This window comes from Petaurus breviceps, unplaced genomic scaffold (genome assembly GCF_028583685.1).
Source record: "Petaurus breviceps papuanus isolate PSGF00001 unplaced genomic scaffold, PetGlider_PUasm1.0 90769, whole genome shotgun sequence".
Taxonomy (NCBI): Eukaryota; Metazoa; Chordata; class Mammalia; order Diprotodontia; family Petauridae; genus Petaurus; species Petaurus breviceps.
The window spans coordinates 17,187,516-17,214,293 of NW_027187341.1; the positions used below are offsets into that span (position 1 = coordinate 17,187,516).

The 26,778-nt window shown below is 38.7% G+C and overlaps 2 protein-coding genes across 11 annotated transcripts in view; one reads left to right on the forward strand and one right to left on the reverse strand.

Moving 5' to 3' along the window:
• On the reverse strand, window positions 1-16,396 carry PPIL3 (peptidylprolyl isomerase like 3). Of its 8 annotated transcripts, none has more exons than XM_069068748.1 (9): window positions 16,086-16,396; window positions 15,677-15,711; window positions 15,137-15,190; window positions 12,282-12,321; window positions 9,129-9,203; window positions 7,516-7,609; window positions 7,036-7,103; window positions 3,736-3,854; window positions 1-1,263 (listed from the first exon to the last, which is right to left on the reverse strand). In XM_069068748.1, the coding sequence occupies exons 1-9, from the start codon at window positions 16,305-16,307 to the stop codon at window positions 1,257-1,259; spliced, it is 714 nt and encodes a 237-aa protein (XP_068924849.1). In that variant the 5' UTR covers window positions 16,308-16,396; the 3' UTR covers window positions 1-1,256. The 8 variants fall into 8 exon arrangements, with proteins under 8 accessions (XP_068924849.1, XP_068924844.1, XP_068924845.1 ...); XM_069068743.1 differs by lacking the exon at window positions 1-1,263 and adding an exon at window positions 2,643-3,199 and having other exon boundaries at window positions 16,086-16,394; XM_069068744.1 differs by lacking the exons at window positions 1-1,263; window positions 15,677-15,711 and adding an exon at window positions 2,643-3,199.
• The window catches only part of NIF3L1 (NGG1 interacting factor 3 like 1), a 15,652-nt gene continuing 5,014 nt past the window's right edge, over window positions 16,141-26,778 (forward strand). Inside the window, exons 1-5 of one of the 3 annotated variants that reach the window (XM_069068742.1) lie at window positions 16,141-16,277; window positions 20,719-21,212; window positions 22,176-22,338; window positions 25,579-25,705; window positions 26,360-26,498. In XM_069068742.1, coding sequence (XP_068924843.1) covers window positions 20,744-21,212; window positions 22,176-22,338; window positions 25,579-25,705; window positions 26,360-26,498 — 898 coding nt within the window. In that variant the 5' untranslated portion in view covers window positions 16,141-16,277; window positions 20,719-20,743. Of the gene's footprint in view, window positions 16,635-20,718; window positions 21,213-22,175; window positions 22,339-25,578; window positions 25,706-26,359; window positions 26,499-26,778 lie in introns of all 3 variants that reach the window. The other 2 variants (XM_069068739.1, XM_069068741.1) reach the window with 2 other exon arrangements.

Here is a 26,778-nt window from a genome sequence, read left to right on the forward strand (position 1 = left end):
GGTTTCAAGAACAATCAGCATTTATTAAGGGCTCATTATGTACCATGTAAGCATTAGTCATTGAAAATACAAATAGAGCAGACAGTCCCTTCCCTCAAGGAATTTACATGAGTATTTTTTTCCCCAATTACAATATTCCCAATGTAAAAAACAACACTTTTTTAAAGTTTTGAGTTCTAGTTCCATCCCTTCCTCCCTCCCCTAGAAAGCAATCTGATATAGGTTATACATGTGCAGTCATGTAAAACATTTCCATATTAGCTATTTTGTGCAAGAAGCCTTAGAAAGGAAGAAAGGGAGGAAGGGAGAAAGTGAAAGAAAGAGAAAAGAGTATGCTTCAGTCAGTATTCAGACATCAGGGTTTTTTTTCCACTTGATATTTTATTTTTTTCCAATTACATGTAAAAATAGCTTTCAACATTCATTTCTTGTAAGATTTTGAGTTCAAAATTTTTTTCTCCCTCCCTCTTTCCTCTCCCCTCTCCCCAAGACAGCAAGCAATCTGATATAGGCTATACATGTTTTGTAGTTTGGGGTACTGAGAATCCCTGAAATAGATTCTCAGGGATTTCCAGGAGACCCCTGGAAAGAATTCAAGCACTCGAGCCTTCTTTCAGTCAAGGAAGCAGTTTATTGTAACACCAATAGGAACGGGTGGAGTTTCCAGTGAATCTGCATAGAAGACTGATACTTATATACAAAAAAAAAGGGTGAGGAGAAGATCTAGATGGGATTAAGAAGTGGTAAATAGCCTGGGTGGGCCAGGTGAGGACAAAGAAAGGGGTTAAGTAGTCTAGAGTCCTTTGGAGAGTCACAGTGAAAGGGATAGTAAAAGGAATAGTTAGTATCTAGGTGGGAATGGCATGGGCCAGATGACTCCTGGAGATGCCAGGGACTGGGTTCCTTTCAAAAACATGGCCTTTTCCCTTTTGGGGGTACAGGTCCCATCACATAAACAATCATATTAAGCATATTTCCACATTAGACATGGTGTGAAAAAATAATCAGAATAAAAGGGAAAAACCATGGGGAAAAAAACCTGAAAAAAGAGAAACTAGTATGCTTGATCTGCATTGAGCCTCTAGTTCTTTCTCTGGATGCCAGCAGCATTCTTCATCATGAGTCCTTTGTGATTATCTTGAATCATTGTATTGCTGAGAATAGCTAAGTCATTCATAGCTCTTCATCTTACAATATTGCTGTTACTGTATACAATGTTCTCCTGGTTCTGCTCACTTCACTTTGTATCAAGGAACCTACATTCTAATGGAGGAAGACAATATGAAAAAAGGAGCTGAAATATCTTCCCACTCCAATCCATCTTCTGTTCATCCACTAAAGTGATTTTCCTAAAGTATAGGTCTGACCCTTTCATCCTTCTACTCAATAAACTCCACTGGCTCCAAATGACCTTCAGGATAAAATACTGTTTGGCATTTAAAGTCACTCATAACCTCCTTCCTCACCCCCACCTTTCCAATCTCCTTACACCATACTCCTCACCACCTACTCTTCCATCCAGTGGTTCTAATGAGGTACAGGCTCTGGGAACCTCCCCTGAACTCTGATTAAATCATCCCATTTGATGAGGCATTTGCATGAGACCATAAGCCTTACACTGTGGCTGGGCCAGACCTCAGTTATTAGCCTAGCCCTCCATTGTCTACTTCCCACCCTTGAGCCTATCAAAATATCAATCCACCCTTGAAATGGCTTAGCCCACCATCCTCTGTAGTCTCCAAGTAGCCTCCAGCAACTTCCCACCCTTAATCATTCATTGACCTCATCTGACTTCTCCTGAAGACCCTCCCCAAACTCCTCCTCTAGACCATTCCAGGATTCCTCCCACAACTTTCTATATAACATCCCATCTTCCCTCCATGTATGTGAGAGTGCCATAGAATGACCTAGTACAGACTTACTCTGTGTCTAATACAAGTGAACTTCTAATAAATTTTACTTTTCTTTGGCTGAGAGAAGACTTGAATCGACGTGTTTGTATTTTGGGGTCTCCAGAGCAACCCTAACCCTCTTTATGGGTAACCTCTTCATTTTTATTATTAGCAATAGCAGCCACAGAATCTAATAGTTTTCAAAAACAGGCAGTAACTCCCAAAGCCTGTTCTCTCCTTCCATCATCAGTTCCAGGAACAAGACACTCCATCTCTCAACTCCAGATATTTTCACTGGCTGTCCCCCATGCCTAGAATGTTCTCCCTCCTCATCTCTGCCTACTGACTTTCCTGGTTTCCTTTAAATCCCAACTAAAATCCCTCCCTCTATAGGAAGCCTTCCTTAATCTCTCTTAATTCTAATGTTTTCTCTCTTCTAATTCCAATTTTTCTCATACATAGCTCATTTGTACATATTCCTTTGTTGTCTCCCTGATTGGATTGTGAGGTCCTTGAGGACAAGGACAGGTTTTTTTAAACTCTTTTTTGTGTAGATAAAGCTTAGTACAGTGCCCAGCATATAGTAGGTACTTAATGTTTATTGAATGAAACACAGACCAAAAAAAAACCCAAACTCTCAAGAAAAATAAAGTTCTAAAATACTGTTTCCACAAATATTGACTTTTACCAGAAAAGTAAACAACTTCTGTTTCATAACAAGCTCAGAAATTTTTTAAAAAGATAAAAACGTTTTCCAAGTTATAAATGTTTTATTGTTTTTTTTAAAAAGTAACAAATCCAACATCACACTTTATTATAAGTGGGAAGATACCGTTTTCTGTAGTATGTCACTTTCGAAAACTAGACATTTTCTTTAGCATACTTCCTTGAAGGAAGTCAGTAATACATGTATGAATTGTTCTCATAAATATTTGCAAGACAGAAAAGTAATAAGTATGTTGTACTGTTCTGGCTCAGCATTTTTTCCTCCCATAATTTCATAGCAGACAGACTTTGCAGAGTTGGCTTGAAGGGCCCATACTGCCCCTCCTTGGGCAAATTGTCTTAAGTCCTTATTAGTGAACAAGTAGAAAGATGTAGTCTCTGGCATAATGAAGCAGTGAACAAGAACAAGGTGTTTCCTGCACTGTTTGATAAAATTTTGGTCAATACATTATAGTTACGGAGCAAATGGGTTGGCATGAATGGTAATATCCTTAATGTGTACATCATTAAGAGGACGAAAAGTCTTTTCATTTACTGGCAGCTTCTCTAGTTCATCCAAAGTCTCTAGGCCATCTATTACCCTAAAAGAAAATAGAATGCTCATGAAAGCTCTTTTGGGATGATAGATTCATGGTTTTTTAAATCTTCTAGCAATTATAATTCCTATGGCAATTAGTCACATCATTCCTTGTGATAGCTCATCTACTACTGTAATAAACTACTACTGAGTTTTGTTTTTTAAACTGATTTCAATTTGTTATTAATTTATTATGTGTGTATAACTTCTTTTCTCTGGACTGATTCAGGGTCCTTGAGGGTAAGCTCACACCTTATATTTTTGTATATATGACACAACTCAGGTATAAACACAGCAAAAAAAACCCATTGGTTTAATTTTGATACGCTTTCTTACTATAGATTAAGGAGGCAAAAGTTCAGACCTCCAAACTTTTATAATCTTGATCAACTACAAGCAATAGGTATGAAAACTTCATACTCTAGTTTGTAAACAACAAGAGGCTCTTTGAAAATGGTGGTACTGGTTTATGCTGTATTTTAAGTATTCGAGTATATCCTTACTCAAAAGAAACTCGAAAAAAGTGTCCAAAATACTCACTTTCCAAACACTGTGTACTTCATGTCCAAATGAGGCTGCTTGCCATACGTAATAAAGAACTGTGATCCATTGGTGTTTGGGCCATTATTAGCCATGGATACAACTCCTCGAACACTGTGCTAAGAGACCATCAAAAACATCAATTTAATCATATTTATTAAGAAGTGCTCTGTATTTAGGCCTGAGATAAACATGCTTTGCCATTAACTAACTATATAAACAGAGGCAAATCCCCTCACCATCTTGAGTTTCAGTTACTTCATCTTTATCACTTGTAAAATAAGGGGATTGAACTAAATGAACTCTTCTTTGGTAAGAGACTAAAAAATTCTAAAATTCTATAATATATAATAATCACAGAATGATATTTTTGAAAAGTGGATGAGAATATCAGTGTTAACTGAGTAACTCAAAGAATCTTCTTATATAATCAGTCACCAAGCCTAGCAGGTACTGAACACTAGGAATATAACCACAAAAGTATAAAAGTCTCTGCCCTTGAGGGACTTATTTTCTGCTGCAGGGATATAACACGTTCATAACAAAGTAAATACAGGACATGTACAGAATAAATACACATTGTCTGGCCAAGGGACAATGGCCATGGAAGTGAGGGTTATTAGCTACTGAAATAATTAAGAAAAGCTTTTTGAAGAAGGTGGCACTTCATTTGAGTCTTGACGGTGGATGGAGATATCAAGAAATAGAGGTGGAAAAGGAGAGCATTTCTGGAGGGGATGGTTAGGTGGTGCAATCAATAGAGTACCAGCCCTGGAGTCAGGAGGACCTGAGATCAAATCTGGCCTCAGACACTTAACGCTTACTAGCTATGTGACCTTGGGCAAGTCACTTAACCCCAACTGCCTTCCCCCTTCAAAAAGCAAAAAAAAAAAATAAATAGAAAATAAGTTGTTTTGGATATACTGATTTTGAAATGCCTATGGGATACCTAGGTGGAGCTGTCAAGCAGGCATTTAGAGATGTAAGCCTGGAGGTGAGTAGAGATAAGGGCTGAACATACAGATCTGGGAATCATATAAATAGAGATGACAGTTGAATCCATAGGAGCTGATGAAATCTCACAGAGAATGAATAGAAAAAAAAAGATGTGAAGGCCCAGGACAGAGACCTGGGCTTCACCCACATGGAACACGGGTGAGGAATCTTAAAAGAAGACCCCTTTATCTTCCAGGGAGAAAAAGAACCATGACACAGCAATGTCACAAAGACCAAGGGAGAAGAAAGGACAGGATGAAGGAGGGGCCTGTCAGCAGTATCAAAAGCTGGAGTGAGGTCAAGAAGGCTAAGGAAAAGCCATAGGGTTTAGCAATGAAGAGATTGTTGACAACTTTGGAGACCCAAATTTCAGCTGAGTGGTAGGACAGAAACAGAATGAAAGGGGTCAATAAGTGAGTAGGAGGAGCAAAAGTAGAAATAAGGAGCAGAAGCCTCTTTTTCTTGAAATCTGGCTATGAAAGGGAAGAGAGATGTGAAAAAATGCTGGAGGGGATGCCAAGTGAAGGCTTTTTTAAAAATGGGGAAGATCTGGGCATGTCTGTAAGTAGTCTAGGTAGAGTCAATGAACAAGAAAAAATCTAAAATTAGGTAGAGGATAATTAAAGGGACAATCTCCCAGAAGAGATGGAAGCTAATGGGGTCAAGGGCAAGCAGAGAGTATAATGAAAAATTGTTTAATGGAATGAAAGTGGAGAAGAATGTTACCATGAAGTTTCAATGTATTAATAATAGCTCATATTTATGAACTGACTTTGTTTTAAAAATCAGACCTGTAATTTCACCAGTACAGGCAGTTCATGGCAAATAACGCCCTCCACCACCAATGCGGTAGAGCAGTCATTTATGCTCTACTCAGGTTTGCTTTGGGAATAAATTCTTTGAATAGAACGCCCACAGCTGAGGGTTAGTAAATGACATAGTCAAAGTTTACTAGAATAGGGCCACCCCTCCTTGTAATATTTATTTTCTCATTAATTGTTAACCAATCAGAGCCGATTGCCACCCTCAGGAACACCCATCTTCCAAGGGCATATAAGCTGTGGGCCTTCGGTCATGATTGTCTTTGGCATTCAAGAGTGCCACTGACCTTTTACTAAAATGCTATCATGAATAAAAAGACTACACAGAAATTATGTCTCTTGAACTTTCTAAACTTCACATATGAGGGTTGTCTGGGCAGTTAAGATTAAGCGACTTACCCAGGGCACAAAGATAGAAAGAAATGGAGACAAGAAGAGCCATTAGTTGCCAACAACAAGAGGATACCTCTCAAGCAGCTGTTAACTCCCAGTGGTGACTATTTCTAGCAGAACCCACTAACAAGAGGCTCATGAAGGAGTGATCCTATCAGTTTAATAAATGATCAAATGCTAAGAACTGGATGTAGAATAATAAGAAAAAATTTAATTCTATAAGATCTAGTATAAGACACACTACTTAATGTAGTGGAATAATTCAATATCCTGTTTCTACCTAAGCTAGTAGATAGTGTTTAATGATTTGTATAGTCTAATTTAAAGGGGTAAATGTTTCAAGTAATCTAGGCAAAATATTTATTTTGTTTTTTAATTTGAACTCATGTCAAAAAAGAGCATTTCCATACATGCCTCAGAATATATTTACTTTTTTTTGTAACAAGATACCAATTAGCAGCAACTGAAATACACTTAAACTCACTGTCCTTTAGAGTCTTGGCATGAAATACTATATTAAGTATAACTACAGAGCTTAAATGGGAACACCAGGATGTGCCAATCTAATATAAATTTTTTATCTATAAACAAAAAGTATAATAAATGTTCAGTCATTTTTCAATCCCATCCAACTCTTTGTGACCCTATTTGGGGTTTTCCTGGCAAAGATACTAAGGTGGTTTGCCATTTCCTTCTCCAGCTCATTTTACAGATGAGGAAACTGAGGCAAACAGGGCTAAGTCCAGGGTCCAACAACTAGTGTCTGAGGCCAGATTTGAACTCAGGAAGATGAGTCTTCCTGACTCCAGGCCCAAGACTCTGTCCACTACAACACCTACCTACCCAATATAATAATAATAAATTTCAGGGTTAAATTATAGGAAGAGGTCAAGTACTAACCTATATAAATTTAATTACAACCATTAAGTCATTAAATATGCAAAAACATCCAAAATCCATACTTGCAAAACCACGCTAACTTGTATTTAATGAGCTAATTCAGTTTCAAAGTCTCCAATTTTTAACTAGTTTAACTAGTTTTAACTAGAGAAACATAATGTATCAGAAGAATACTGAGGAATAGAGATACCTTAAGGTATTCACTGTATTCATCTTCAAATTTCCTGCCCCAGATACTGTTTCCTCCTTTCCCAGAACCTGGAGAACAATAAAATTAGTAATATTTGGCTCAAGTTTTTAAAAGAAAAAAGGAGGAAGGGAAAGTTATATTTAGGAGGAATAAAATGAGGTATTAAGATCCTAAAGCTTTTAAAATGATCCATCTTAACAGACTGCAAACTAACATGTCCAGATAGTTGATCTCACCTTATGAAATTGTGGCATATGGACTAATCAATGAAAATGAAACATCACTCAAGTAACAAAAAAGAATAATTCACTTTAAAGACTTTACTAAAACAATGCCTACTGAACTCTTTGACAATTTTTTAATAACATACTACAGGCATAATACAAAAAATCCCAGCTTTTACACTTAGGATAACTTTTCTTTTACACCTTCATCCCAGTGTCCCCAGGAAGAAAGTTATGAATGGATGGAAGCACTCACCTGTTGGATCTCCTGTTTGTACCATGAAACCCTTGATATTTCTGTGAAATATACACCCATTGTAGTAATTACTAGCACAAAGAGCCAAGAAATTCTAGAGAATATGAAAATAAAAGTTAGGAAATTCTATAGCAATGACATTTTTAAAATTAAATAAAAATACTTGATTCTTCAAACACTTCAGCTGATAAATTGAAAATGTACATTTCAGACATTAAAATGTATACTAACTGTACTTCATAAATCCTTAATTCTTGTCAATAAGCAACTGAAAAAACGGCAAAATATTTTTTCATCCAACATTACAATTATATTTGTCTGTCTTCTACAGAAAATATATCAGAAGTCAAGATTTCAGGATCCTGTTCTATATGAAGGGACTAAATTAGGCCTGTGGTTCTCAAAGGGTAGTTCAGAAACAACTAGGAACCCATATGCCCTTTCAGGAGGTTCTTAATATTAAATCTATTTTCCTGATAATACTAAGATGTTTTAATTCCTAATTCATTAAATATTGATCGACAATAACCCACATAAACAGAAACTCTTAAGCAAGATGGATCCTTGATAATTTCAAAGAATGTAAAGGGGTCCCTGAGACCTGAAAGTTTAAGATTTGTTGAATGAGACACTAGTATCCCTGCAGCTCTTAAATCCTATGATGCAAGTCATTTCCACAGTTGAAAAGTCCATTTCATCTTTGCTCCACCTTTGACATCTGAAAAGGCAGTCCTGATTAGTATCCCTTGACAGCAACAAGTAAAAAAATACTTCTTATGGTGTGTCACAGTGAGATGCCTTTTGTGTATGAGTTGGACTAGATGCCCCAAAAGGTCCCTTCCAATTCTAGAATTCCACAATTCTTTATTCTGAACCTGGGTGTTAGAAGCAAGCAGTGGCCATTTATGCTGCTCTCCTTCACTCACTGATAATCAGGAGAAGTTGATTCCTCAAGATCCTTCCAAGTGGTAGATAAGCTACTACCTACCTACTGGTTAAGATAGCAAACAGAAATCTCTATAACATCATTTTATCATAAAAAGGGATTTATGAAGTCCTCAATTATGCACATATGATGTTAAATGGTAACATCAGAATTCCCTTAAATACAAACACACAAAGTAAGATATTAAAGAAACAAAAAGAATCATTGCAAAATCATTAATCCAGTGTTCTGGCACTTACGTATTTTCTACATGAAAACTAAAGCCCCTTGATTCACAGTAATTCTAAACCTTCATGTCGGCTCATGGATTTAGTGATGGAAGGGATGGTAGACATCATCTAGTTCAAAAGTGTCAAACTTGCAGCCCAGAACCAGATTAAGATGTAATTAGGAAATTTTTAACAAAATAAACACAAATACAAAACAGCATCACATTAATTTTTTATTTTCTATATTAATATACAGTCTAGGATCCATTTCTATTTGATTTTGACTCTGCTAATCTAGTCCAACCCCATCATTTTATAGATGAGGAAACTGAAGCCCAGAAAGTTAAGTGACTAGCCTAATGTCACCAAAGTGGTATAAGGGGCAGTGACAGGATTTAACCCATGTTCTCCAACTCCAAAGTGTTGAGAGTCAAGTTATTATTTATTTCAATACATACTTCACATGAGTTGGGAGTCCGCTCACAGAAGACTTCTATTTTAATGTCACCTACATCTGTGTGCAACGTCACAGACTAAAAAAGGGAAAGAGAATATGAAAATAAATCAAGTTTTCTCCAACTGAGTTTATGCACTGTATTACTTAACTAAAAAACCCAGATGACAATACAAATGGGAACAGAATTACATAATAATGCTTCAGAAATAACCAACCCAAACAAAAGAGGTTTAAGAAATAAGGAAAGTTGGGTTGGTGAGGCAGTGAATAGAGCAGAGGCCCTGGGGTAAGGAGGACCTAAATTCAAATCTGACCTCAGACACTTAACACTTACTAGCTATGTGACCTTGGGCAAGTCACTTAACCCCAATTGCCCTGCATTCCCTCCTCCAAAAAGCAAAAAAAAAAGAAAGAAGGAAAGCTATAAGCTGTTTTAATGCCTCCAGAAAGTAAAATAAGTAGATAACTTTTTTTTTTAATCTGACAAGAAAATAAATGTAAATGACTACATCATTCATATAAAAAGCATTATTAAACTCTTTGGGAGTAACACTGATGAGGACAGAAGACTAGTATGTGGCTCACAATCACCTCTTCATGCTCCAAGAACAATAATGTAGGATTGGTATTCCTCAAACATAGCCCTAAGAAATTCTAGGCATATGATTCTTTCTGGCAATATCCCCCATTTACAATATAGGTGGTAGCAATTAAATCTCCCTCTTCTCCCAAATCTCTGAGATCATACTCTATAATGAGTGAATGTAACAATTCTTTCAAAGGGTCCTGTTGGACTGTTCCTTCTCAGTCTTTTCTGCTGAATATTCACCTAGGTCACATCCACTAATTGGGAGTGTTCCCCAAAGTTCTGTCTCTCCTTTTTGCACTATTTGGTTTGGTAATCTCATCAGCTCCCAGGGATTCAATTATTATCTATGCTAATGATTCTCATATTATCTTATCAACCTCTAAGCTGTCTCCTAATATCAAAACACTCTCATCTTTAACTGCCAGTTGGACCTCACAAACTGGCTGTCTCCTAGACGTCTTAAATACATGTCCAAAACTGAACTTCTTATCTTTTCCCTCCAAGCCTTCTGCCCTTCTAACTTTCCTGTTACTATGGCAATACCACCATTCTCCCAGGCACTCAAACTAGGCATCATCCTGGATTCCTCACTCTCTTTCATCCTCTCTATATAATCTGCTGTCTGCTGATTCTACCTCCCTCAAATCTTTTGTATATGCCCCCTTCTCTCCTCTGACAGGGGTCTTCCCTACATCATACCTGGATCATTGCAATATGTGCTCCCTGCCTCAGTTCTCTCCCTACTCCATTCCATCCTCCACTTAGCTGTCAAATTGATCTTCTTAAAGCACTGATCCGACCACATTATTCCTCTATTCAATAAATTCCAGTGGCTTCCTATTACAGACTCCAAGATCAAATGCACAATCCTGGGTTTAAAGTTCAAACCCCTTCATAACCTGTCCCTCTGTTACGTTTCCAGTCTTCTTACTCTTTGCTCCTCTACCCCACGTACTCCAGGATCTGATGAGCTGGCCTCCCAATGTTCCTCAAAGATACCTCCTCTACCGGGCCCTGGGCATTCTCATTAACTCTCATTCCTAGAACTCTCTCTCTCTTCATCTGTGCTTCCTGGCTTCCTTCAAGTCCCAGCTAAAGACCCCACCTTCTACAAGAAGACTTTTCCAATTATCCTTAATACTAGTGCCTGCCCTCTGCTGATTACCTCTGATTGATCCTTTATTTCTCCTTTTCGTATAGGATTGTTTGAAAGTTTCTTTCTCCATTAGACTATGAGCTCCTTAAGAGCAGAACTGTTTTCAGCTTCTCTCTTAAAGTGCCTGGCATACCACAGATGCTTAATGTTTCCTGACCAACTTCTTTTACTTGGGGAATATAACTACGCTTTTAAATATACAGTCACCGCTCTATTTTTTTTCATCTTCTTTTCCCCAGAGCCTGAAAGAGGAAGAAGGCCCCCAAAGTATACAGGTACCATTGTCATTCTTTCTCCCCTTCAGGGCCCACTCTGGAATCACCTGAGCCAAAACAAAAACTCAACAATTAAAGTTGCTATAACTTACTATTACTTATATTTTCTGCCCCTCCAATTCCCTCTTTCTATCCCAACCTGTTACAATATAAATAAAGGATATTTTGTAGCTTTTTAATTCTAAAAAGGGGAAAAATTAAGGAAAAATTGAAACAGTTATACAAAGTTTAAATGTTACTTTTTAAAACTTTCTGATACTGCCTAACAGCACTCTATTCCTGACACATTCACATCCTTTCACTTTTCCTCTCTTTAAGGACTTTTCATGAAAATCTATAAGTAGAGTTGCCAGTTTTATCCCTATAGAAAACATCAGCTATATACAAACCATATGCCATTCCAGAGAACATGCTATGTTGAAAGCACTGTGGATATTCAATACTCTGTCCACAGAGAAGACAGGAACATGCCAAAGGTTTGTGGAGTCACAAAATCCAATCAAAAGGATTAAAGTGGAAAAGGTTATATTCTGGGCTAGAAGTGACAAGAAGGGCCCCTAGTTAAACAAAAGTTCCATAATTATTTAAGTAAATACCAAATAAGAGAATAGCCAAATCCTAAAAATGGCTAAAATGAATGTTCCTTAAAGAATAAGGGAAAATAGAAGGGAACTCTCAAAGCTCTGAAATAACCAGAAATAACACATGGAATTTAACTTTGCACAAAATGCCTACATGCCTTGGAGAATGGAATTTTCTGACAAAAACATGCACATTTACAACAAGCAACATTAAAAAGTACTCCTTGTGTATCAAGCCTAGTCTGCTACCCACTTTGTCTACTCCTATCCTAGCTCTGTTACAGAGCATGAAGTCTCTCTCCAAAGCCCAATTATATACCATAGGCAGTTATCAAATAAACTAATTATAATTACCTAAGACTAGTAAGATTGAGCATACTGAATTAGATAATATCTGAGGTTCCATTTGGGCTCCTTAGGTGCTAAGATGACTATAATTCTACAATTAGTTTCAAGGCTCTAGTTTTAGAAGTAGTATTTTAATGCATCTGAACTCTTTAAGCTAAAAGGTAAACAAAACGAAAAACTTTCTTAAGGAATCTATGAAACTCACCATCTTGCTACTTGGGGATTTCAGGCAATCCAAAAGAAAGCTGAAAAGGAGGAAAAAAAAGTATAAATTTTTCCTTCCTTATTTAATTCAAATATATCTATTTAATCTAAACAGCACATTTACAACAATCCTAGTAGGTCATGGTTAGAGGGAGAGGGCAATAGATATAAAGAAAAGACCACAGACAAGAAGGGAAGCTTTCAGAGCCATCCTCCAAAGCCAATCCTACTAGGTCTTTCCTTTATTTGCTTTATAATATGAGCCAGTTGTGTTTGTCTATGTATACACATGTGTATGTGTCCCCAAAGAAAGAAACTATTAATAAAGATTCGCTTTAAAGGAAATAATTTTGCTTTATTTTTTAACCCTCCAATTTTCCTTTTTTCCAGACCTGTGATCTCTTGGTATAAGTAGTTTCCAAGTGAGGAAATTCCCTCCATTCTATCCACAATTCTTCTCCAACTTATTAATCATGAAGTATTTATTAAGCACCTATTATGTGTTAGGTACTATGCTAGGTGCAGGAGATATAAATCTTGTCCTTGAGTTTATATTCTACAGGGTGTCCCTGTAGGAAATTTCATTGACTATGGATATTTTCAAGAAATGAAATGAATGAAATTTTCAACAACACTTTATTTAATTAGCATAAATTTTAGCCATGACAATTTCATGTGGAATAAAAGCTTTCATTAGGCATTGGGGGCTATTTTCCATATTAATGAGATTAACTTGATTAGTGAGATTTCCTATGTCTTCCTATGAAATCTCATTTATGCTAATCAAATAAAATGTTGAAAATTTCATTCCTTTCATTTCTTGAAAATATTCATATTTAAGGAGATTTCCTATGTGTTCTTTAGGGACACCCTGTATTGGGTAAGACCCTATATGCATATATAAGTATAGGAACAGGGAACGGGACTAGCCCTGTTATTTCACTGCTCTAGGGAATTCACTGGTGAAAAAAAGCTCTACTCATGCAGGTTAGCATTTTCTCTGTTTTTAGTAGTTTTAGACAGCTGCTTAGAGCACAGGGAAGCCAAGTCTCTACCCACCAAGTTATTCTACTTTTCACATAAACATATACATATACATACAAGATAATTTTGTGGTGGAAACACTGGCAACTAGGGGGAATAAGGAAAAGGCCTCAGGCAGGAGGTATGTTTGAGTTTTTAAGGAAATCAGGAAAACCACTTAAGAGAGTTTCCTGGTACACTGAGAAACTAAATAACTTACTTGCCTAAAGTTACACAGCCAACAAGGCAGTAGGAGGAATTAAACCCAGGTCTTTCTGAGGCTGACTCTCAATCTGATGAGGGATGGCTATTAGGTTCAGCAGGAACTCTGATCATATCTAAGACCAGAAAACCTGAAATAGCGTCTGGAAAGAATTCAAAGTCTCAGGCTTAATTGGAGTAAGAGTTGAAAAAGTTTATTTTATGCTTTGCAGCCGGCAAGGGTCCTTAGGGGACCTGCAAGTGAGAGGGGTACAGGCTTTTATTTTTAAAGGGTAGGGCTGCCATTGTCAGGGCTGACCGGATGGATGTAAGGTACTTCAGTGCATAGATAAAAGTTAGGGCTGACTGAGAGGAACTTGTGACTTCAGTGCATAGATAGTTTAACTTGGAGATGAGATTTGGGCCAGACCAGAGAAGACAGGAGGAGATTAAGCTAGGACAAAGGAGTCACAAGTTGTTGCCTAGGCAAGAGTGCACATAGGGGGAAGGGGCAGGGTTTGAGGCTGGGAAAGGGAAACGTGATTTACTGGTTTTACAAATTGATTTTACAGACTGATGTTATTACAAATTGATTTAGACCCCAGGTACCCCATCAAATCCACTATACCAAAGGTTAATGAATGTGGTCTTATGGACATTTCAAAAGATTCTGCAGTATCAAAACTATTTTCATAGTAACAGAAAGATGTTATTTTCCTTTTCCCCTCTCATTCACTCATGAGAATACAGTGGTATTTTCCAAAGGCCTGTGACCTGTGAATTAAAGATCTAGCTGCAAATGCAAAAACTATTAATATCTCATCTGGAAAATTGTACTTATAACCTGCCACCATGAGCTTGACAAATTCCTGATTCTTAAACGATTTTCTGATGAGAATGCTGGTGATGTTACTGATGTAATTTTTTGGTACAGTATGATGAACTGTGTCAGCATTTGGAAGATCTGCATAACTCACTGAACCAGTATTTTCCAAACAATCAATTCACAATGTTACAAAATTATGGGTAAAAGATCCATTTAAAGTGCAAGATCCAACCAATGGATTTTATTGTAACATTCTTCGAAAAGGAGGTCATTGATTCAGTTTTAGATTCCTCATTGCAACTAACCTTTAAAAAAACTACCCCTTTGATCAGATTTGGTGTAGTAACAAAGAATATCCCTAATTATCTGAAAACACCATTAAAAAAACTCCTCCCCCTTCCAACTATATATCTGCAGGAAGCTGGATTTTCCTCACATACTTTATCTGAAACAACATGTCATAAAAGCCTGAATGCAGAAACAGAGAGGAAGATCCAGTTGCCTACTATTAAGCCAGAAACTAAAGAGATAGGCAAAAATGTAAAACACTGCCATACTTCTCACTAATTTTTTCTTGTTTTGGAAAATACAGCTTAAAAAAACAAAACAAACCATGCTAACATGTAATAATTCTACTATTATTTTATTTATTTATTTATTGCCTTTTGGAGGGCAATTGGGATTAAGTAACTTGCCCAAGGTTACACAGCTAGTTTGTGTGTGTGTGTGTGTGTGTGTGTGTGTGTGTGTGTGTGTGTTGGGGGGGGTGGGGGTGGGGTGTTAAGTGTCTGAGGCCAGAACCTTACCTGGGTCCTCCCGACTCCGGAGCCAGCGCTTTACTCACTGCGCCACCCATTTTACTATTATTTTAAAATGAATATTTTAAACATTTTTCAGTTTTAATTTCTAATGCTGTATTATCAATAGCTATACCCCACATAAACAAAAGCTCTTTGGAGCCCTCAATTTTTAAAAGCTTAAAGGGTCCAAAGACCAAAAAATCTGAGGACCATTGTCCTCCTGTCCTATCCAGTCCCTTCCCACTCTCAAACTGCCATTTTGCGATAAACCTCTTTTTATTCTACTTGCTTTATCATGCTATAAGCCACTTTTTATCTGATACTCCAGCTGGGTAGGGATTCCAGAAGCAGGGCCAGGTAGATGTAAAAAGACCACACACAGGCAGGAAAGGGATGAGTTTTTACAGCTGTCCTGTCTCTTGCCTTTCTTGGTACCTCCAGCGCCTTAGCACAGTACAAGCCTGCCATATAGTGGGCTTGCTAAATACTTGCTGACCCAACCCAATCCCTCGCGACTCATCTTTGTCCTCAAATGCCAGCACATACCGTAGGTGGTGGTTGTTGCAGGCGGTAGAGACGGGCTGGATATGGTGTTGGGGGTAGGAGAATGAGACGTTAGTACTACTACTAGTACTGCTAAGACCCTCCTCCCCTGAGGTGGCCTAAACCGGTGGCAGCTCTAGTCCCATGACAACCCAGCTCCAGTGAGGAAGGGTAGCATCCCGTAAGTCCCTGACCCTGCCTCCTCAGGCTACAGAACAGCACTAAGACTTCACGCTTAAAACAGGGGAACATGAAGCCAAGTCTAGCGAAACTCTCGCGGGGATTGGGATGGAGGGAGGGGGCCCGAAAATGAAGTTCCTTCTCCTCCCTGTGTCTCTACGCAGGCCCCTCGACCTCCCGTTCTCTCTCCTCCCCTCCGTCCCCAACCCGAAGCATTTCTCCCCAGGCTTACCCCACCGCTCCAGAGTTCCAAACGCGAAAGAAGATTTTGGACCCCAAAACAAGCTGACCGGAAGAGAGTAAGGCCGACGCACAAAGGAGAAAGGGCAACTTCCGCTCCTGCCCCAACGCGGAGGAAGTAGTGATTGGCCCCGGAAGCGGCAGCGGCTCCCAGGTGGGCGGGCGTAACGAGAACGAGGCCCAGGTGAGGCGTCCTGGTCCCATTGACTCCCATTGACGCGTCTTGTCGCGTTCCATCTGGGGAGCGGTGACAGGTCTTGTAGGAGTTTGCAGCCTAGGCTTCCATTCCGAGTCTCCTGAGGCTAAACTGCACAACTATCAGAGGTGGAAGGGGTCTCGGGGACCTAGTGGAATCTAAACTGAGGCTAGGAGCTGTCCTAGGTTACGGGGACAGGGGCTGGGGCTCCTCGGCCGCTGCCAAGACCTAATTAAGAAAGGATGCGGGACTAGGAGAGCGACTATCCTGACCAGAGAGCCGCCGCAGTCGCCGCCAGCGGAGACGAAGCGACAACTTTGCCCCAAAGGGCTCGCAAGAGGCAAGGTTTGTTAAAATATGCATGATTTATTAAATGCAAACTGTTGGCGTTGTGTAGCTATGCTGGTTTGGCTGTTTCTCCTGGGATTTATGTGGACCTCAGGATGATCTGAGTTCCAGCCTTGCTTTTAACGCGTAACTTGTTTTATGAGGCAGCTCGGTAACGTGTAGAACTGAGTTCAAACCCAGCCTCAGACCCTTCGTAGCTTTGTTTCCTTGGGTAAATCACTTAGCCTCTCTGCTTTAGTTTCCTCATCTCAGGGTTGTTGTGAGGATAAAACGAGGTGAGATTTGTAAAGTGCATAAATGCTAGTTGTTAGGATATGCCTCGCCGAAAGTTAGGCGCGTACTGAATGTTTTTTTTAATTTAATTGAACGTCCCAAGCCACATTAAGACTATATACTGTAAACAAGTTGCAGGTCCTGCTGCACTAGAGGGAGTTGCCTGCATCAGAGGTTTACCCATACTCTTCAGATCACATTCCTGAAGGAGAAAAATGAACAGTTGTGTGGTGTGTGTGTGTGTGTGTGTGTGGAGGGGAGGGAGTTAATTCCTGGAAATTAAATACTCAGCCAAATAACAAAACTCAAGAGGGGAAAAGGTTTCTTTTTTGGCTGATTCTTAGAATAAAATCTTTACCCACCTTGACAGGAATTGGGTATGAAATTGCAACTGTGGAAACAAGGTGATTTATCAGAGGGCATTTCACCAATATGCAGTTCTATTGTGTTCAGGAATATATCACTAAGGCTTCATCTCAAGCCAAAAGTAACTTGCTGAAAGAGACTTTTTGGTGCTTTCTGTATGCTTCCACTCAGTACTTATTATATTTCACTGCTTTCAGATTCTACTTTGTCTTGTATTGGAACATCTTATTAACGTCTTATTCCCTCTCTTCCCCAGTGCACAACTATTGTAATAATTATTGTAACACAACTTTTGTATTGTGTTATTATAATAACATATTACACAAGAAACAAAACAAAACAAAAACCCAAACCAAAATAACCCACCAAAACAGTCCACTTGTGAGGTAATAAAAACATTCACCAAAGTGTCAGAGGAGAGAAGGGGGGTGTATTGAAGGTGAAATAGATGGACCTTAGAAAGACAATTGATGTGTTTGGGAGGTGAGGGCAAGAAGAGATAAGATAATGAGGAGTCTAGGATGACTCCTAGGTTGTGAGCTGATCTCATTCAACTCCCCAAAGTTTAATTACTCTCTGTGCTAATGACTCTAAGATGTATATATACAGCCATAAGTCTCCTGAGCTTCAGCACTTGGAACTAGATGTACCATAGATACTAGCTCAGACTCAACATGTCTAAAACCATCCACAAGTATTTATTAAGTGTTTATCATGTGTCAGTACTATAATAAAACTGTGGAATGCAAAGAAAATGCAAAATGCTCCCCATGCCTTTAACAAACTTACATTCTAAAGGAGACAACATGTCAACTATTTTCAACTATTTAAGGTACTTAAAGAACAGATAGAAGGCAACGTTAGAAGGGAAGGTTCTAGCATTTGGGGAAACTGGAAAAAGACTCCTACAAAAAGTAGCTTTTGAGTATTTTGAAGGAAACCAAGTAATCTAAGAGGCAGAGGTAAGAAGGGAAATCATTCCAGCTATGGGACACAGCCAGTGCAAAGGCATGGAGATGGGAGATTGGGTATCCTATGTAAGGAACAGCAAATAGAGCATTATGGCTCAATTGTAGAGTTTGTGGATGGGAGTCAAGTCTGAGAAGACTGGAAAAGTAAGAAGAGGTCAGATAACTACAGGGTTTAAGTACCATAGGACTTTATATTTGATCCTGAAGGTCAGAGGGAGCTACTGAGTTCATTGAGGGAGTTCACTGAGTGGGAATTGTAGGTAGAAGGAAGATGAGACAGTAAACTTAATCTTTAGGAAAATCACTGACAGCAGATTGAGGATGGGTTGGAATGGGAAGCTGAAGTAGAGAAATCAACTAGAAAGTTACTGTAATAGTCCAGGCAACAAATGATTTGGGCCTGAACTAGGAGGATAGTTCTATGATTCAAAACAAGGGGTCATATATTGGAGAAATTATGAAGGTAGAACCGGCAAGATGTGGAGACAGATTGGGTTTGTGGGGTGAGAATTGAGGATGATAGCAAGAATGAAAGCTGAGTGGCTAAAAGAGATGCTAGAACACTCAGTAGTAATAGGGAAGTTGAGAAGAGAGGTGAGCATGGGCAAAAAAGATGAGCTTTGTTTTGGATATGTGAAGTTTGAGATGCCTATCTTGGGAGAGAGACCAGAGCTGGATATATAGTTCTGGGACTCATCTGTATAGAGAAGAAGATGACCCCAGTGAAAGCTGATTGAGATCACCAAGTGAGATAAGATGACAGGAGTTCAGAAGAGAACAAAGCTTTGGGCAAAACTTTTTTTCGTGATTTGACATAGATCTAGATCCAGTCAAAGAGACTGAGAAGCAATAGTCAGGTAGGAGGAGAACCAAGAGAACTCTCCCCAAACCTACCTCTCTTCCCAAATTCCCTGTTTTTTTCAAGAGCACTATCATCCTATAGTCACTCAGGTTTTCCAGGTAGGTGTCACCTTTAATTTTTCACTCTCCCTTCCTTCCACATTTCCAATAAGTTGTTAAATCCTGCTGCTACTACCTCCTTCACACATCTTTCATCTATTTAGTTACATGGCCACCCTTTAGTTAATTTCTCCCTGCCTCAGGCATCTCCCACTCCAGTCCAGCCTCCTCACAGCTGCCATTGTGTCTGACCACACAGTAAGCTGTTGGGGCTCCAAGGCATCTGTAGGATCAACTACAAACTGGCATGTAAACCCTAAACAGCTTGGCCCCATCCTACCTTTCTGGTCTTGTTACACGTCACTCTCCTTCACACACCGTGGTTTATCCAGACTAGCCTTAGCTGTGCCTCTTACGGTTTCTAGTTTCCTTCACAGCTCAGCTCAGGTGCCAGCTCCTAAGTGAAGCCTTTCCTGATCTTCCCAGCTGCCTGTGCTTTCACCTAAATCATCTTCTGTCCATCTTGTGCAAACCTCTACATGTACATTTTTCTCCCCTTTCAACTGTTATCTCGTGGACTGGAACATAATAGGGTCTTACTAGATCAATAAATATTTATTAAGCATCTACCAAGTTCCAGGCACAGGGCTAGACGCCAGGGATACAAAAACAAAAGATAGTCCCTGCCCTCAATAGTCAGACAAGTGCCTGAGGAAACTGAAAAGGAGGGTGGAATGGGGAGGTGCCTGGGAGTGGGGGGAGGGTTGGATGTGACAGTGATAGAAATGTACCGAGAAGTGGACTGCCAGGTCGGAAATTATAAATACCTATTGATAAGCAAAGAGAACTTATAAGAACCAAAGAGTTTTAGTCTGGAATACTGACTATTATTTACAGTTTGGATATGGGCCAGTAGAAGTATCCAGAGGTTAAAGCAGTGTCTATAGATCCATTTGCCCAATACTCATCCTTAACAAATACTCATTGCATACCTATGTTTTCAGTCATCCTTAAAAAGCCTTAGGGAGTGGCACAAAAGATTTTATCTTGAAGAGGCTTACAACCTAGTTGGGGAGACCAAATATATATGTAACAAGGCAACAGTAATAATGTGGTAGAATTTACTAAATAATAGTGACTTTTCCATAGGATTTTAAAATTTACAAAATGCTTTATGTTCATCATCTCATTTGAGCTTCAGCAACCCTCTGAGATGAGTTTAACAGGGATTTTCCCCGTTTAGTATGTGAGGCAACTAAGATTCAGAGAGAGATTTTCCTAAGATTACACAGCCAGTGTGTCTCAGAGACAGGATTTGAATCCAGGTTTTTTTGACTCCAAATACAGTAATAATTACTAAATCAGCTTCCTTTTTGAATGCTAAAGCACTAATGATAATTAGAGGTGCAGGAGTACAAAAGAGGGAGTAATTACTGGTTTAGAGTCATGGGTCAAAGCTTTAAGAAGGCAGTGGGACTTGAATTGGTCCTTGAAGAGAAGGGGGTAGGGGATTAAGTCAAATAGACATACAATATCGTTTACATTTCCATTTCCTGTTTTTGTGATTTCAGATCCTGAGTCTCACATACTTTCTGCATGTTGTTATCATGTGTGCGTTTGGTTTCCCAGAAGTTCCAAGCTCCCCAGTTCTTAGTCAGTAGAAAGTTCCAGGCTCTCCAGTTCTTGCTCAGCAGTCCTTCACGTCCCTTCATGGATCTGAAAACTCTGGTTTCATCATTGAATGACTTTGCCTCACTTTCATTAGCTGAAAACTGGGACAATGTTGGATTATTGGTGGAGCCAAGCCCACCCCATACAGTGAAGACACTTTTGCTGACAAATGACCTGACTGAAGAAGTGATGGAGGAGGCGCTCCACGTGAAGGCAGATCTTATTCTCTCCTATCATCCACCTATTTTCCGACCACTCAAGCGTTTAACTTGGAAAACATGGAAGGAGCGTCTGGTGATACGGGCTTTGGAGAATAGAGTTGGTATCTACTCTCCACATACTGCCTATGATGCTTCACCCCAGGGAGTCAACAACTGGTTAGCAAAAGGACTTGGTAAGAATTTTCTCATTTCTTGGAATTTTAAATTTCCCTTCACAAACCTGAAAATTTTAACTTTTCTCATTGTAACTTCCCTTACAACTTGACTGCTTTTGACAGTTGCAAGAGATAGACATTTTGATTATTTAAAATCTTTGTAAAAAATTGGTAATGAAATATACTAGTTGAATTGCACTTAAAAATGAAAAAAACTATCCCAATAAAGCAATGACTTGAATAAAAAAACCCTTCATAAATCAGTTAACAAGTACTTATTGAGTGCTTTGCTAGATATTGTGGGAGAAAGCTACAATTTCAATCCTACCATGAAGAGGTAAAGATAGTATCTCTACTTTTAAGTTAACTCTTTTATTTAATGTTTGATTTTTCCAGTAGCTGAAGGTAGTCATTCTGACAGTATGATCCGCATTAGGACAACCAGACTTCCCACAAGTACAGTCCTTGTATACCAAGGAATAATTCTAATGAATGACCTAACAAATAGAAGATTTTGCAGATTGATTCAAAGCCTTGTTTAAATTAGATTTAGAGAAAAATCTTCCTTTTTTGTTTCCAGATATTTCTGCTCTTCAAAGGTTTTCTGAAAATGAATATGATTTTTAATATCTCTCTGAATCTCGAACTTAATGGAAACTTCATGTGTTATTTACTAGTATTATATTGAAGTTTATTAATTGCCCCAGTATTCTCTGCCTCTCTTGGTTTGTACTTCAGTACACAGCATTTAAGGGTTCCATGATTTTACTGGCATGGTTACTACAATTGACTGAGCCCACAACCACTCTAAACCTTGTAGATAACTGGGTGATGAACTTCTCTGAACTTAGCTGGACAGATCCTTAGACATACAGGGCAATAGTCCATCCATACCAAGAAGAGCCACTGCAGAAAGACATTAGCAGAAGGTCTTTGTTTTCAATGTAATAAGAATCTTCCTATGTTCTGCACTTTTTTTAGGAGGTTGTACCTCTCTTCCAATACATCCATCAAAAGCTCCCAGCTATCCAACAATAGGAACCCATCGAGTGGAGTTTAATATAAATGACACCCAAAGCATGGACAAATTCATGTCTGCAATGAAAGAGATACCGGAAGTTTCAATAACTACCTTCTCTGCTAGGTATTAAGTTTTTATTTCTTATTTATTTTTCCCAAGATATTTGTAGCACTCATTAATTTATAGTTTTAAAATAAACAATTTTCTCTTGTATAGGATGATTATACATGTATCTAACTTTGTTGAGGTCGAAGAAGAATAGACCTATAGAATGACTCCAAAACACAGACCATGAAATATAAGAAAAATCACCATGTTTTCTGCTTTCCATTCCTGAGGATTTAAAACATTTAAATATCACCACACAGATGTCTATTTTGCTAGGACCCAGGAATTCTGATTCTTTATTGTACCACTTTCAAAATGTTTCCTTCCATAACCAGATCTTCTACTGGGCATTTTAGAACGCAGAGGCTGACTTAGTATATTGGAAGCATCATAAAAAGTAACAAGGCGTGTGCCAAGCTAGGAATCATAGACGCCTGCACACTATGAGAAACGTTAAGACTAGAATCATAGCTTCTTAAAAAGACGGAAGCCTGTAATATGCTGCCACTATAAAGGGGCCTTTTGGATCGGAGTTTTTAAATAAGAAAGGTCCTTATTATACTCATTTTAACATTGAATCCTCAGGGTGGGGAAAGGAAGAAGAGGGGACTATTATTGTTGTCCAGGAATAACTTGTAACAGTTTCAACTCTTTGAAGGCCTGTTCTTTATGGGGCTTTGGATGGGGAAGCCTCACTGTCTCATCCCCACAGTCACTTCAGGGAATCTCCTCTGACACATTGAAATATTATGTGGAAAATGAAAATGTGAGTGTTACTCAAAAGTGACAATTAAATACATTTCAGAGAAGTGGTTTTCTAGGTTTTTCTTTCTGTAAACTCCTAGACAGCTATTTCTAAAAGTCACTGCTTCCAGTTGGCCCATTTTAACATTACTTTTTGCTCATGAGAAGTGCCTTTATGGACCCCTACTTAAGACTTTCTGGTTTCTAAAAAATAGTTAAGATTCTTTGATAGTATTTTTTAAATTTATTGATTTTTTTTGTTTTTAACCTTACCTACATTTCCTAAATGCCCCTTCTCCCTGTCTGAAAGGGGCATCCCACATAGCAAAGAAAGTGTGAAATTATAAGTAGTGGGGCGGCCAGGTAGCACAGCGAGTAAGAGCACCGGCTCCAGTGTTGAGGACACCTGGAGATCGAATCCCGGGCTCAGACACTTAGCACCCACCCAGAAACACCTGGCCGTGTAACCTTGAGCAAGTTACTTAACCCCAATTGCTTAGGGGCAGCCAGGTGGCTCAGCGAGTAAGAGAGTAAGAGTACTGGTTCCAGTGTCAGGATGACCTGGATCAAATCCGGGCTCAGATACTCAGCACCACACCCAGAAATAACTGGCCATGTAACCTTGAGCAAGTTACTTAACCCTTAAAAAAAAAATAAAAAAGAAATTATAAGTAGTATTACACATCCATAGTCTTCTACCTCTTTAAAGGTGAGAGGTGCCTGATGAAGATTATTTCTAAAAATTAAAGCCAGTATTTCTTTCTCTTTTTTATTTCTTTGTTATAATGACTTGCCAATAGGAGAGAAGGGAGGGACATATTTGGAAATGAAATTATCAATAATTTTTTTTTTTGCTTTTTGGAGGGCAATTGGGGTTAAGTGACTTGCCCAAAGTCACATGGCTAGTGTGTCAAGTGTCTGAGGCCAGATTTGAACTCAGGTCCTCCTGACTCCAGGGCCGGTGCTCTATTCACTTTGACACCTAGCTGCCCCAGTAAAAAATTTTTAAGTGAAAGAAAGCCAGTCATTTGAAAAGATGAAAACTATTAGCAGTCCCCCCTTCCACATTTTCTTAATTGTTAACATTAATAAACCACTGAGTAGTTACTTTGTACCTGCTCTATGTGCCATGCACTATGTAGGCACAAGAGCCTCAAAAAAGCTTGTGTTCTAGTGAGGACAGATTCATGTTCACAGATACATTATAGAATGATGTATTATAATATCACAGGACGTATTTTAAAAACAGCTCCTACAGTGTTTGGAGTAGGGTGTGGAAAGCACCACCACTTGAGCAATCAGGGCAAGGCTTTTGAAGAAGAGGTCAGTTTGAGCTAAAGTGAAGGAAAGTAGGGTTTCTAAAGAGGTGTAGACAAGGGAAAAACATTCTGGGTATGGGAATACTGCATGCAAAAACATGGGGACAGGACATGGATTGATTCTTGGGAACAGCAAGAAAGCCAGTTTAGCTGAAGAAGTAATATGTTGTCAACAGGGCAAGAGACACTTGAGTCAAATTGTAAAGGGATTTAAATTCCAAATTGAGAAGCTTTTATTTCAGCCTAAAGACAAGGGGGAGCCACCAAAGCTTCTGGAGCAGAGGAGGGACAGAGATCAGAGCTGCACTGACACTTAAGGATTATCTGACAGAGCCATGGAGGATGGACTGAAAGGGAGAGAGACTGGATTCAGGAAGACCAGATTGCATGCAGGAAGTCACACTGTTTAGTACTTTAAGACATATTAAACTATTTCTTCACATGAGGACCAAATTATATACAGAGATTCTAGAACAAGGGATATGTGACAGGAGATAGGTGAACTGGATAGGAAAAAAAATTCTATCTTTATTTTCGCTAACCTTTGAATCCAGCGTATTTTGTGTTTAAAAACATTCCAGTAAGGGGTCTGTAGGCTTCACCAGGTTGTCTAAGGGGACCAGGGCAAAAAAATGGTTAAGAAGCCCTGTTCTAGGGAATTTATCTGTTTTAGAAATAACTGGGACTTAATTTGGGCTGAATGCTTGGTTGTTTGTGAACCTAAAATAATTTTTTTTTTAAAGCAATTGGGGTTAAGTAACTTGCTCAAGGTTACGTGGCCAGTTATTATTCCTGGGTGTGGTGCTGAGTATCTGAGCCCGGATTTGATCCAGGTCATCCCAACACTGGAACCAGTGCTCTTACTCTCTTACTCGCTGAGCCACCTGGCCGCCCCTAAGCAATTGGGGTTAAGTAACTTGCTCAAGGTTACATGGCCAGGTGTTGCTGGGTGGGTGCTAAGTGTCTGAGTCCGGGATTCGATCTCCAGGTCTTCTCAAACACTGGAGCTGGTGCTCTTACTCGCTGTGCTACCTGGCCGCCCCCTAAAATACTTTTTTGAGATAATTTCTTCACTAGCAGTATTTTCATTTAGGAAATGCAGTGCATTGTCCTCTAAGAATCTAGTTTTGAAATCAAAGTATATGTTTGACATATATTTATCTTAAACTATGGAGGTGTTTTTCCCCCCTAGGAATGATGGAGAAGAACAAATACGAGTCAGTTTGAACTGTACTCAGAAAGCATTGCTGCAAGTGGTGGCTTTTCTCTCTGAAAATAGTCATCTTTATCAGAAGACTGAGATCCTGTCACTGGAGAAAGTAATAAATATGCTCTTTTCTTTCATTTCAAAGTTTTGGTTGATGACTTTTAATACACACAGGAATTGTATTAATGGGTTGTTAGTTAACTAGGATTTGTTTCTAAGAGACAAAAATAGCAGTAATAGAGGCTTCCCCTTTTTTCTCTTTAATAAGTTTTAATTATTGAGTTGAATGACAATTGAGAACTTTATCCTCATCTGTCCTACTATACTCACTATGATGAATATATTTACTTTTAGCATTCGTAAACAAATGAGCTACCTCATATATTTACAAACAAAAATAAATATCAGAAATCACTGATGTTTGTCATTAAGTAACTGATCATCCATGGCACCTAGACAAACATAACACCAGTTCTTCCTTATAGATTGCTCTTCATTTCCTGAATCTACAGAGTGATAGATATGAAGGCAGAAGGGAAACACAGAAGAGAAGACTGAGTATTGAACTCTGTTAGAAAAGGGAAAATGTACACTTCACAAATATATTTTGAAATTTGGGTATACTCTTTAGGAAATAGCATTAACAATACCTTCATAAAAGTACATTAATTTTCTTTCTGGAAAATAAGACAGAGAAACATCTGAAGAATGCACCTTAATAATGACCTGAGTACCTGCAGTCTTTGAAAATTTTGTTTCTCCTCAGCCTCTGCTTCTGAATACTGGGATGGGAAGATTATGCACACTGGCTGAATCTGTCTCCTTGGCAACCATGATTGAACGAATCAAAGGTCACCTAAAACTGACCCATATCCGCCTAGCTCTTGGAGTAGGAAGGACCTTAGGTAAACACATGTACACTTTGTTATGCCAGTTTGTAAACAGGAACATCGCTCAACCGATAATTTCTCTGGGGGTAATGTTAAAACTCTGGGATATATTCATCCTAATAAATAAATGAAAGACTTGCTAGCAGCTCATGAGTCATGGCTTTTAAAATAAAACGAATGATTAGTTAAAATAAATCTTAACAGTTCTGGCGTGTACCTTAGTGAAATGATACTGGTGATCTAACCTAGTCTATGATGCTTATGCTGACTTTTCCTCTCTCTTGGCTTCTCCCAG